This window comes from Microtus pennsylvanicus, chromosome 12 (genome assembly GCF_037038515.1).
Source record: "Microtus pennsylvanicus isolate mMicPen1 chromosome 12, mMicPen1.hap1, whole genome shotgun sequence".
NCBI classification, from domain to species: domain Eukaryota; kingdom Metazoa; phylum Chordata; class Mammalia; order Rodentia; family Cricetidae; genus Microtus; species Microtus pennsylvanicus.
The window spans coordinates 58677857-58691583 of NC_134590.1; the positions used below are offsets into that span (position 1 = coordinate 58677857).

The 13727-nt window shown below is 47.7% G+C and overlaps 2 protein-coding genes across 5 annotated transcripts in view; one reads left to right on the forward strand and one right to left on the reverse strand.

The window, feature by feature from the left end:
* Tmem128 (transmembrane protein 128) overlaps positions 1-13727 on the reverse strand; it is a 286921-nt gene that overhangs the window by 83940 nt on the left and 189254 nt on the right. The gene's annotated exons all lie outside the window — the stretch shown is intronic.
* Positions 1-13727, forward strand: part of Slc2a9 (solute carrier family 2 member 9) — a 128423-nt gene that overhangs the window by 22188 nt on the left and 92508 nt on the right. For all 4 annotated transcript variants that reach the window (XR_012907293.1, XR_012907294.1, XM_075943699.1 and 1 more), the window contains exons 3-4: positions 3705-3865; positions 12745-12869. Coding sequence is in view for 2 of the 4 variants with exons in the window: in XM_075943699.1 (XP_075799814.1) it covers positions 3705-3865; positions 12745-12869 (286 nt within the window). In the remaining 2 variants the exon portion in view is untranslated. The remainder of the gene's footprint in view (positions 1-3704; positions 3866-12744; positions 12870-13727) is intronic.

Sequence of the window (13727 nt, forward strand, 5' to 3'; positions counted from 1 at the left end):
CTCCCAGGTTCAGTCTCAAATCCACCCATATCTGCCCAGTGTTTAGTCCAGGACTTCATGGTGTTTGGGAGGCTGCACGGGTCCCAACACTTCTCTCAATGGCACACCCAGTTCCTCTCTACCTCCCTTCTCCCTCATTTCCACCCTGTAGCCAGAGGGATCCTGTGAAAATGCGAACACACCATGCCCATCCCTTGCTCTAAAACCCACTCTACCTATAGTAAACTGCAAGGAAGCCACAATTAGGATCAGGATCCTTCAATCACTTCCACCTCCACCTGCCCTTCTTATCTCACCCCCCCCACCAATTCTCTCTCCTTCTTTGAACACCTACGCCTTTCCCCACCTTGCTGTCTTGATTGTGTGGGTGGATATGTGTGTGTTTGCACATGCATGCATTCATCATCTATGTGAGCATATACATATATGCGTGTATTTGTGGGTGTGGAGGCCAGATTCAACAACCTCCTCCACTGTTTCTCAGGAGCTGTCAATTTGGTTTTGCTCATTTTGAGGCAAGGTCTCTCCTCGGCTTAGGGCTTGCTGATTCAGTAGCCTGGCTGGCTAGTTAGGCTGGATCCACCAGTCTCTGTCCCCCGTGCCAGGATCACAAACATGTGCCACTGTGCCAGATTTCTTTCTTAAATACGGACTCTGGGTACAGAACACAGATCTGCATGCTTGGGTGTGAAGTGTCTTACTCCACTTCCTAGTCCATACATGTTGTTTCAAATTCCCTCCTTCTGGAACATGTCTCCATTGTTTCTGTTTGTGTTTAAGTGTGAAAGGGACTATATACATATGCTCACAAAAGAATATAGAAGGCACAAATATGTCTCTCATGCATGCGTTCACCCACAGGATGAAAGGTTGCTTGTAAGTCTAGAATGTATGTTGTCACCAACTGGGTGATGAGCCGAAGGTCCTGAGGGAGTAGTCATTTCTCACAGCATCCCCCATGACAGCCACTGGCCTGGCATTGAAGGCATTTCTTCAGAGTTTGTCACCTGTGTGGAACTCCATCAGAGACTCAGTTCTGCTTCTCTGACTCTTAGACACGGAACCATCGTGTGGTTTCCTCCACTTCCTTGGATGGCTGTCATAGTGTCAGCATCTGTCTCTGCATGGAGCCATAGTTCACTTAACTATGTAGTTTGTAACTGAAGTGCTTCCCGTTCTGATTGTTCTATAGTTTATCTGTTCTTCCATGAACATCTGGGATTCTTGTTCTGGGGTTATTATAGACAATGGACATTTGAGGACGTGTATCCTAGAGCCTGTAGGAAAGTCGTGCAATGGAATTTTCTAGAAGCAGATCTCTGAGCTGGTCATTAAAGTATCTCTGTCTAAGTGGAGTTTCTATGAGCTCCGTTCCAGCACTTCTGATTTGCTTCATGCTCGTATTTGCCCCTCACACCAACCCCAGGTCAGCATCATCCTTTCCCTCTGGCAGGTGAACAGTTGTTTGCATCACAAGCATAGAGCTCGGTCTGGGAGAGTCAAACCCAGCTTTTCCTGTACTGACATGTGCTAGCTGCGCTGAGGTTTTGTGGGCCCACATTAGTAGCAGCGTATGACTGTGAATGCACTGGGGAGCCCACCAGCCTGTGCTCCAGTACAGCCACAGTGATGGTGATGGGGTGGATGTCTAGACAGAGCTCACTGTGGTTTCTTTGCATGTCACTTTGACTAATGGTATGGAGTCTATGGTTGCCTAATTGGACATGTGAATATAGTTTAGGGTCTTTTCAGGTCTTCTGATAATTGTTAATTATATTTGTCTTATTTTTAAAAAACTATTTTTATGTGCAGGTGTGTTTTGTCTGCATACAGGTCTGTGAACCATTTCATGCAGTTCCTGATGAGACCAGAAGAGGGCATCAGATCCCTTGGAACTGTAGTTACAGCCGGTTGTGAGCTGCCACATGGTGTGGGTGCTGGGTATTAAACCTGGGTCCACTGGAAGAGAAAAGTACTCTTAAGCACTAAGCCACCTCTCTAGTCCTGTCTTTGTCTTCTAATTGATATTTTAGAGTTCTTTATGCATTGTGGACATTTCCCCTTTGCAGCTATATGCATTACAAATATGTAAACACAGTCTATGGTTTGTCTTCATTTAAAAGTAATTTTTTTTTTTTTTTGGTTTTTCAAGACAGGGTTTCTCTGTGTGTAGCCTGTCTGTCTTTCCTGGAACTAGCTCTTGTAGACCAGGTTGGCCTCGAACTCACAGAGATCTGCCTGCCTCTGCCTCCCGAGTGCTGGGATTAAAGACATGCATAACCACCGGCAAGTTTTAAAAGAATTTTAATTGTTTTATTTATTTATTTATTTGTGGGTGTATGCTATGATACACGTGTGGAGAGCAGGAACCATTTGAGAGACTCAGTTCTATCCTCTTTTACTATGTGGATTTCAGGGACAAAACTTTGGTCTTCAGGCTTGGTGGCAAGCACCTTTAGCAACAAAGGCATTTCACTAGACCCTTTTCTTCATTTTCCCGAAGGTATCTTTTGGCGAAAAAGAGATTTGACTTTTGACTCAATTAAGTGAACACTTTTCTTTGCTGTTTATTGTCTTTTCTGTAACATAGCTTCGCTATTGCATGGTGGTACTTCTGTTAGAAGTGTGTGCTTTTTTAAAAAACATTTTATTTTATTTTATTTTTTATATATAGAGGGCTCTGCCTGCATGTACATTTACAGGCCAGAAGAGGGCGCCAGATCTCATTACAAATGGTTGTGAGCCACACCATGTGGTTGCTGGGAATTGAACTCAGGACCTCTGGAAGGACAGTCAGTGCTCTTAACCTCTGAGCCATCTCTCCAGCCCGAAGTGTGTGCTTTTAACATACTTCCAAGTTGTTGTGTCAGGGGCCAGCCTCGACGAAAATACCTTTCTCCAGAGTGGAGGCGTGGGGATTTAGAAATAGAGTAAAGAATATGAAGACGTGAATGAAAATAATAAAATGGAGAAACATATAGGATAGTATTGGGAAGGAATTTCTCAGTGAGTACTGAAAATTCACCCATGTTTAATTTCCAACTGCTTAAAATACCCCTGACCCCAAAAGGTAGGAGTAAGACAAAAGACTGCATTAACATGCTACAAGGAAATGAACAGACCAATTGAAGGTCTATATGTTCACCAAGTTCATGCCCCAGACTCACTCCCTTGACCAAACACTGTAGGCAAACCACTCCCTGGGTGGAATCCCAAGTTATTTCCATAAAGAGAATTGGAACTTAGTTGGGTCATTAGACTTTTAGGTAGAAACCAACCACTTCCTTATTCCAGGAGCACAAGGCCTGGCAACTAGCCACACCTGGTGACAACAGCCTTGAGAGAGCAGAACTCTGATTTACAACTAGGTGGAATCTTTGTTTGAAGTGGAAGCAAAATAATGAATGAACTAGAAACAAGTCCCAAACTCTCTGACTTTGGCCTCTTTGGGTCTCCACATTGTTGCCACTGCATAGTGACACCAGAGTTTAGGTCCAGATCTGCTTTGACTCCCAGGTTTCACACTCCCCAAAAGAGTCACACTGTAAGGACCCATTCCCTATATTTGTTAGAAGAACCCAGTGAGGCCCCGTGCAGAGTTCTGCAAGGGGCCAGGCATGATGAACCAGCCCTGTAAAGACCCTTTTGATTCACTTCCAGCACAGGCAGAGCAGAAGGAAGTAACTCATCTCGTTTCCTTTCAGTATATCAAGGACTTTTACAATGCAACCTGGTACCGAAGGCATGGACATCCCATAGACCCCAATACCTTGACCCTGCTCTGGTCTGTGACTGTGTCCATATTCGCGATTGGTGGCCTGGTGGGGACGCTAATGGTGAAGACCATCGGAAAGTTTCTTGGGAGGTCAGTCCGGGCATTGTTTTTGTTTTGGGGGGTCTCTTCTACAATAATAATAATAATAATGCACCTGCATCATTATCAGTGTCCCAGCAGGCAACAGGGTTCCACACAGTTTAACTGTAGAGGCTTTACTGCCGAATGGGCAGAGGGAAGAGAGAGTATCAACATCCGGGATTATTGGGTGGTACAAGGACAAATGAGGCAGACTGGGCAGTACCCAAGTGAGGGGAGCAGGGAAGAAAGGCCAGCATAGAGCAGGGAGGGGCATGGTCACAGAGACTTAGGGGTTGTTCCACAGAAGCACAGTAAGACATTCAGGATGTCTTTCACCATATGACTGATGGACACTTGGGGAATTTCAGGTTGTTCCTGTCACCAATAAAACTGCAGTAAATTACGTAACAAAAACTCCAGGTTTTGAGCTGGGGAGATGGCCCAGTCAGTATGTCTCATGAGTATTATTACCTGAGTTCAGATCCTGAGATGCCAGGGTCCCCGAGATGCTGTTGCTAAGCCTCTGGCCCCATGCCAGACCTGTCCACAGTCCTCCTGTCTACCAAGACTGTCAGTCATCCCTGCTCCAGGATCTGTGAACTGTGATGTCTACCTCACCTTGCTATGCACCCCTGCCTTAAGACTGTCCCTTAGGGGGGCTCTGCACCCAAGCAATGGAATAGAGGAAGGTGCTGTGGGATTGGGGGCCAAATTTCATGGCTCAGTCACTGGCTATGGAACTCAAGATTCTGCCACCTCATCTCCTAGCCCATGCTTTCCTCACACATAGCTTTATGACCTTCAACAGCTCACAGCTGTGAAGCAGAAAGAACGCGAAAGGAAAAATGTGTTTGTGAACATCTTAAACACTTTGAACTTGTAAGCAATTGAGTAATCCTCGCTTTAGCCCAGTGGGGCCGTGTGAGTGGTGCTGCTGAGACCAGATGAGAAGGCACTGCTCACTAAGCCTCCGCCACTCCAGCCCCTTTTCCTCATTTTGGGAATCGAGGCTAAATTGAAGTTTAGCTCGGATAGCTGTTGGGAGGATAAGGAGCAAAGTCAAGGGGAAGGCTGTTACTTCTTAGCTTTCTTCTAGAGCTGGTGCTCCATGGACCACAGGACAGTTACTTAGCAACCCACTTTACACGTCGTGAACCCGACGCCCTGTGAAACTCCATGGCTCATCTGCACTGCTGAGTGGGGCTGGTCTGAAGTGCAGGGCTAAGCTGACCAAGCACTGAGTTATGTGAAATTCCTCCTGGGGTTGTTAGGGAGGAGGAGGGAGCCAGATCGTGGTGAGGGGCTGAGGGAGAGCAGCAGCAGCCTTGGTGGGCCTTAAAGGGTGTTCTCATGAGTGATTAGGAGAGAAGCTCAGTTGGACTTGGTTCTCTGCTCAAGTTGGGACTGGATGGTGGTGATTCCAGCAGCTGGGTGGGGACTGGCTACTGGTAAACCCAAAGGTCTTAGGGAGTCGGAGGGAGCGGTGGCTGGGCCACAATAAACCTCTTTGTTCAGAGAGCAGTGGAGCCAGGAAAGCTTGAACAGCCAGGAACAGCCCTGGAGATGGGTCATATCAGCTTAGGCAGACCCCAGATACACAGTTTCCACCTCATCGGGAGCCTCCTGCTGAGAGAATTCTGGTGGACCAGCCCTTTGTTTGGCGTCATCTCTTGCCTCTGCAGTAGCCACAGACCCCTTCTTCCCTCATCACAAAGAACATCAGGTCCTCTCAGACATGGCCACAACTCAGCATCAGCTCTGGACTTGATGCTGGTGTACAGCGCACAACGCCTGTCTGCGCTCTATGTGCTACCATACAGTTCGCGAGCTTCGGGCAAGGGGCTGGAGATTGAAACACACAAACACACACAGACAGAGAGACAGAGACACGGACCTCTAGTCACTGGTAAGAAGCCCTTTGTTCAATAGCACCATGGAGGCTTATACACCCAACAGTCAGGTGGGCCAACAGGTGAAAACCTTATCCTCTGATCCTCAAGGGCAAGGCAACACGGGCTCGTGAAGCAGAGCTGGTAAACAACTCTGACCCAGCTTTCAGTAACTCAAATCAGAAGGAAAGTAAAGATCTCTAGCAGGGAAGAGCAGCTGGGGGCCAGGACTCCAGATGGTCCCAACACTGGTGGCTCATGTAGTGTCTATAAATTACATGAACTCTCTTACCCAACCTGGTTCACAGTGGCATGTAAATAAAGTAAAGGCATGTGTGAGAACTGCCGCAGAGATTAAAGCAATGTTCGGTATAGCGCTTCTCCTAGCAATCGGCTAGAGTCAGCCATCATGACTCCCATAGCCATGTGAGATGTGAGCCCCACTATCACAAATGGGGCCCTTCCTGATGTGGCTCATAGTGCTCAATGGAGCAGGGTTGTTGTTGTTGTTGTGTGTGTGTGCATGCATGCTCTTGTGTACATGTGTGTGTGCATGCATGCTCTCGTGTGTGTGTGTGTGTGTTTTAAACTATGTTAGAATTGTCCTCATTGATCATATCGTTGAATCTGGCTCTTACCTCTGGAAATAGGTAAAAGTAAGAAACAAAGCAAGAAAATCCACATGTGCTTTGAAATCCTGGATCAGTTCTCAGGCAAGAACATCTATCTAAGGGCTGGAGAGATGACTCAGTGGTTAAGAGCACTGGCTGCTCTTTCAGAAATCCTGAGTTCATCCTAGCAACCACATGGTAGCCCACAACCATCTCTAGTGGCATCTGGTGCCCTCTTCTGGCATAAATGTGTACATGTAGAGAGAGCACTGATACATAAAGTAAATAAATCTAAAAAAGACCATCTATCTATGCAGCACACACGTCTGAGTGCTACCAGGATGGATGGGGCACTCTATGGACACACAGGTTTGTGAACAAGAAATGCAGAGCTCCTGAGGTCCAAGGCTGCCACTGGGACAGAGAGGTACACTAAGAAGCTCATCTGTAAGCCCTCAAGGTCCCCATAAGGGCTGAGCATGAGTGACAGGCTCAAGTAGAGGCAGCTGGCCTTCCAAGGTGAAATTCTATGAAGTATAGATAAGCAGACCTACCTCAGGGAGCAGCTATGAGGGCTGGACGTGATGCGATTTACCCAAATTTGCCTGGTGTCTCATGTCACTCAGGAAGGTCTTTGAATGCCTGTCATGGATCCCAACTCAAGTTGGCTTAAGCCCCAAAGGGAATTTGTTGGAACACATAACTAATGTTGAACCAGCCAGCTCATAGAATGTCAAAAGAAAACCCAAATGATCTGTCTCTTTCCTCCATCTCTCAGCCCTGCCTTCTCTTATCAATCTCTCCGTGGAGGGTCAGCATAGATCAGCATTGCGATCCCTCTCTTAATAATTACCTTAAAAGTGCCAGGTGCTGGCCTGGGACGATGGCTTAGTTGGTAAAGCACCTGCCATGTGGGCACAAGAACCTGAGTTCAGAATCCCCGGAACCTACATATAAAGCCTGGAGTGGTGACTGCCTCCTGTAAGCCCAGCCCAGGGGACTGGGGAAGAATGGACAGTGGAAAGTGACAGAGGTTGACACTCTTGAGTTCATATGGACTCTACAACATGTTCAGCCATGCTGAGCATGGCAGAAGCACATGCTTCCTAGGGTAACCTTTAACCACTGTGCTCTATCGAGCACATAGAAAGAAACGAAGAACAGTAGAACTCAAGCCAGGAAAACAAGAAAGGATGATTGATGCAGAGCAAGATACCATCTTGGCCTATCATGGCTTTAGAGTTGCCACAGGGCCCGTGGAGGCAGACACACACACACACACACACACACACACACACACACACACACACCTTCTCCATTAACTAGGGCGCACTGACAAGTGCTTTACAAATGTAAACCAGAATAGGAAGCCTTCCACCCACAAATCCCGAGCCTGTAAAGGCTGAGCCTGTAGAAGGCGGCTCTCAGGCTTTCCCTGACCTTCCCTTATCCAGTTCAAGTCTCCTCATGCTGAACCTTTCTCAAGGACCCGCTGCCCATCACCTCCCACCACCTCTCACTTTTCCTCTCCGCCCGAGAGCTAGTGATCTTCTGAATCACACACGGAAGAGCAGACACCATTGAAGAAGCATCCAGCAGTGAATCGGGCACCATGGGCAGAGTTGCAGGGGACTCTTGGATTCTGCTCTCAAAACTGATGCCCCTTGTTTGTGTTGCTATGTTCATCCTTGGGAGAAAATGGGAACGTGATGATTAAAGTCTACCTTGGAGCCCCAGGGAGTCGTCAGCTTTGAGAATTATTTGCGAATAAGGTTTCCATCCTCTCTGGGAGGCTGTCAGGCCAGGGCTATTTTGGGAAGGAAGATTTAATATGATGAAGTTGCTAGAGGGGGTGCGTCCCTGTTTGCAAACGCTTCCTGTCTGACTCAGATGTGACTAACATTTCCTGCAAGGCACCAAAGATGCTGCTGCGCACAGTGCAGGCTAGAACCTCAGAAGACATCTTGGCCTCTCCCTCGCTCTTCACCTCTGTCTGCCCAGCAGCGAATCCCAACAGGTCTGTCCTGAACATATGCTGGGATCTTGATGCTTCTCACAGCCTACCTTGCTGTCAGCCTGGCCAGCGTCGCTCACACTGCTGCGATAGCTCCTCCAATGACCTCCTGACTCCACTCTGCCCCCTCCTGGCCATGAACTGCTCCAAAGACCGAGCAGTCTTATTAAAAGTCAGACCAAGTTGATCCTTTCTTTGTCATCTGTGGCCACCTCCTTCGCCAGGGGTGGGAAGCTCGCACCTCCTGGTATCTCAGCGCACTCCCCAGGGACACCTCTGTCACTCCTCTCTACCTGCCCACTTTCTGCTGCTGCCTCCCTGGTCTGCCACTGTCTCCAATTATACTGACCTCCAAGATGTCTGGTTGTTCCTGGCTAGCTATCCATCCCTCCATCACACCTTCACTCTCATGCTGTCTTTCAAGACAGACTTCCTGGTCCACTCTGTGCAAAACGATACTCCCTTCCCTGCTTCAGCTGTTTTGACAGCATCAGTCCAGCTGGCATGTAACATGTTCTGTGCTGTTTATTGGGAAGACTTTAGAATAAAGATGTCACTGTGTTTGTCCTATAAGCCTGAATCTAGAGTGGTGCTCAGTTCTGTGTTGAATGAATGGATGTTTGTAGAGAGAATAAATCCTATTTGTGAGTGACTATGGAAGATAAATGTGCAGGCAGATTGTGTCATGGTCCCTGGGGTGCTAGATCTTCCTTCAGCAGTGTGGTCTTGACTAAGGTGCTTGCAGGTCTGTTTTCTCAAGATTGCCCAACTTGAAGCCAGAGGGAGGGCTCCATGGTTAGGACCATTCCATGCTCTTTCAGAGAACCTGGCTCCAAGTTTCCAGCACATGCATGGTGGCTCACAACTGTATATAACTCCAGCTCCAGAGGATCTGATGCCCTCTTCTGGACTATGCGGGCAGCAGGCACTTATGCAGTGCACCGATATAAACACACACACACACAAAAAAAACCCCACACACTTGAAACAATTATATAACTCACAAGGTGACTTATACAGTGAATATACAGTGTTTAAGGCTGCACAGTGAAGCTCGGGTTTGTTAGGTAGCATCATTATGATAGCCGCACATCATGCTGGCTTTGAAAGGGTGGCTTGGTAGCATCTCCGTATGAGCTACCATGGCTGAAAGGGTTACCAGCAGGAGGCACCAGAGACACTTAGTTCACCCTCAGCGCTCCCCACGTTGCCTACGATGTCACTGGCTAACCACACATTCCTGAGCACACCCCTCTCTCACCACACATCAGGTGACTGTCTGTGAGCACTATTGGTGAGCCCGAGGAGCAGCCAGGCTTGAGAGCCACTCACGGAAGACCTACTTCACGGCTTTCTCTCCCACATCCTCCAGCTAAAACACCCACCTGAATGGTGCTGATGTCATGGAGAGATGTCTGTGAGTGAGCTGTGTTTAATTTCTAATCAGGCTTCTTATTTCTCTGTCCACGGGATGAGCACACACTGTCTTGGCCAGGTCAGAGGACACTGTGTCTCGCCTCAGCGTTCCTCTCCCTCCATCACCCTTGACCACCCTCCCCGATGAGACTCTACCAATAGCGTTGGGCCTGTGAGGGCATAAGGGTCAAGACAGGGATCATACGTGGAAGTTACAAGGAGAGAATTGTGTTTGCCAGAATTTTGGTGGGTTTTTTTTTCCTTTTTCATCCAAGTGTCTCCCATCTCTGGGATGGAAAGTCAAAATGGAGAGGCAGCCTTCCTGGAGTCCGAAGGCCAGGGCCACACACTACAGGGCACAGTTACTAGGAGCAGAGCTGGGTCCCTAGGGGAGATGCACACTCAGTAATGTGAGCAGAGAGTGTGATAGGGACCCTGTAAGTGACTTCTCCACCTTTCCTTGGGAGGCCTTTCACACCAATCCTACAGCAAGGCAGAGAAAGGAGGAAGGATGGAGAAGAAACAGGCTAACAGCAGACACTGTCCTGTTCACATACACTAGCTTCTGTTGTCTGGGAGTTTACTTTCCTTGATTATGGTTACTTGAAGTCAGCTGTATTGGGAAATAATAAGCAGAAAATTACAGAAGCAAAGAGTGGATAAGTTTTAGATTAATTGCTATTCTGAATAGAGAAATGAATCACACACTGTCCTACTCCATCCTGGGACACAAACTGCCCCGTCACGTAGCATATCTACACCATGTATACTACACGCCCGCTAAGCATGTTTAACCATCTTGGTATATCACAAGCATAACTGTTTTCCCATAATAAAGTCTGTTTAAATTAGATTTTAAAATATTAAATCCCATCATTTTTGGCTAATTAACACATCCATGTGGCTTTGATTTCTAATATTTATTTATTTACTTATTATGTATACAGTGTTCTGTCTGTGTGTATGCCTGCAGGCCAGAAGAGGGCACCAGACCTCATTACAGATGGTTGTGAGCCACCATGTGGTTGCTGGAATTGAACTCAGGACCTTTGGAAGAGCAGGCAACGCTCTTAACCGCTGAGCCATCTCTCCAGCCCCCTGGCTTTGATTTCTAAAGGACTCAATGGGCACAAAGGTCAGGGTTCCCTTTTAACACTTGCCCTCCACTCCCTTAGTCCTTTCTGGAGACACCCAGCGCTACAAATTTGGGTGTCTTCACTTACAAAGACAGACACACAAGTGCACACATGCACATAGCACATGCACACAAGTACAGAGTCACACATCTTTTTCCACACAGATCGCTGCATGGTTTACACTAAACTCTGCACTTTGGCCTTTCTCTCTTCCTACCACAGAGTATAGAAAGCCCCTTCTGATTTGATTGTGGCACAGCACCCATGTGAACACACTACAACTTAGTTTACTATTAGTAAACACTTGGACCGTTCCAACCATCTGCTGCTGTAGGATGCTGTTGTGAGTATCTTGGTACCACTGCCACAGATGCAAAAGGCAGCGACTGTGAGATTGTCAAGGAAGATGCAGAAAGGGAGGAAACTCCACTCAAATGCTTACATGAGGCAGAAGTCACAGAGACAGTTGTCCTGGAGCTCAAGAAATCTAACTGTTAAAGGGAATACTAATTCTCCTTCGAAAACCCTTTGCTTCTCATGAATTACAAAACAATATGAGGCTTCTTAATTTACCTAGTGGTTGTTGCTGTTGTTGTTGGGGAGGTGCAAAGAGAGGGTGTTTCCTAAACTCTTCAACTCCCTAACTCATCAGCATCCTGGTTAACTTGGTATGACATAAGTATGGAAGAGCCCTGCCTCTGTCATACCTGCTGCTCAGCTTAGAGCCTGTCACGCATCAAGGCTTGAACACATGGGAGCTGCTGCGTTGGTTCTGCAGGAGAGGAAAAGAAAACACAGCCCCCTCGCTCCTCAAAGACAGGGCCATTGCAGAATCCAGCTCCCTGCCCCCAAGGAAAGCAGGAATCTCCACTGTGAAGGCTTAAGGACACATTCTTGAAACAGACAGCTATCCCAACACATAGCAGTAAGAGTAATTATTGTCAAGGGAATTTGTCTGGCTCTTTGATGGTTCCAACCCAGCTTTAGATCTGTAGTTCATTAGATCTAAGGTGCCTATAGAGTATTAAAAAATATGATTGTTTTATTGAGGGAAAGAGAAGGAGGGAGGGAGAGAGGAAGGGAGGGAGGAGGGGAGAGAGGGAAGAGAAACATAGGGTCCACCAGCTAGAACTACAGGAGGCCACGCAGACTGTCCAGCTGTTGTCTGGACACCACACTCCGGCCTGTTTTTGTTTGCCTGACTTTCCTTGGCCACTGATTCTAGCTTCCAGCTTTTGTCCAATCCCGAGAGGCAGACTAAGTGCCCATCAGAGAGGTGGTACCAGTGATCTGTACCACTCTGAGCCAGCTCTTCAGGGATCCCTTCTGAGCCTCTAAGGCACTAGCACCCCAGAGCGGCACCTCCCTTTTCAGAGAATCTTTACATAAATCACTCTTCTAACATGGTTATCCAACGCCCCATGCTAACATCTTTCCACTGGAATACTGAGTGGTTTCTGGTTTTCCGCTTAGCCTGGCTCCTTCATTGTGACTTACACCTTATCTTGATAAATGCTAAACGAAACTCAGAGTTGGTGAAATAAAATCCTTCCACAAGGAATCTATAGCTTTCTAGTTGACAGTGCCCCCTGTCTACCCCATCGTGAACAGAGAAACAGGGAGTGGATGCCAGGCTCAAGGTCATACAGCTAAGAGTGGGGGTGACCCATGACCCTAATTTCTAAGCTCATGCTTATTTCACCACCTGAATCTCACTCGATTGACCTTCTGATGGGACTGGTGTCTCTGTTTTGGGGAGGACAGACACCACTGACATGTGCCTCATAATGCATTGTCCTCATCAAGCCACTTCTCCTTCCAGGAAGTACACGCTGCTGGCCAATAACGGATTTGCGATTTTGGCATCATTGCTAATGGCTTGCTCACTCCAGTCAGGAGCCTTTGAAATGCTCATTGTGGGACGGTTCATCATGGGCGTGGATGGAGGTGAGACTTCAGCCCAACTGGGGAGGAGGGCACTTCCAGGGCTTGTCTGGAATGGGGAGAGGTGCTTGGAGCTCAGACAGACTTGGAAGAGACCAAGATTCTAGTACCTCACTATAGTAGCTAAATGTCCCTCTACACAGTGTTATAGCATCCAACTGAAAAAAAAAAAAACAAACAAAAAACAACCCAAGCTAGGTAGAGCTGTTTTACAGTGTGTCTGCTGCCTTCTTTATAAAATCCATAGTCTAGGTGGGAAGATGCGGCTCACCCAAGGCATCTGAGCTTCTGACCGTTCAGTCTCCTGTTCATTCACCAAGTATTAGATTACTGACCATGCCCCATGTGCTGTGTGCTGGGGAGAACGCAGCCATTGGCGCAAACGGCATCTATTGTGCACAAGGCCCAGGAAGCAAACAAGGCAGGGCAGAAGGCAGGCTAGCAAGGAGGTTTTTGTTTTTGTAGGAAAGCCAGTTAGAAGGACTGGTAAAGGTGAGCAGAGACCAGAATGAATCGAGACTGAAAAATGAGTGAAAATCTGAGGATCCAGGCTCTCAGCAGAGACTGGAGTGCTGTGGGCCTGACAAGGAAGGTGATTGGCATTTCTGAGGATGAGTGAGGGGCCAAGAAGGCTGGAGCCTGGAGAGGAGGAGCGTGTGGGAGCTGAGGACGAAAGGTAGCCAGAACCAGATGGTGCAGCCCTCAGCTAGGGCCCAGTGTTGGTGCCGAGTATGAGGGGAAGTCAGAAGGGGCTGAGAGGGGAGGGCACAGATTGTTTCCTGAGTCAAGGCCACCTCTTGGGCACTTGGGTATACTGGATCCAGGAGTGGGCTCAGGAGAACCAGGGACAGCCTGCATGAC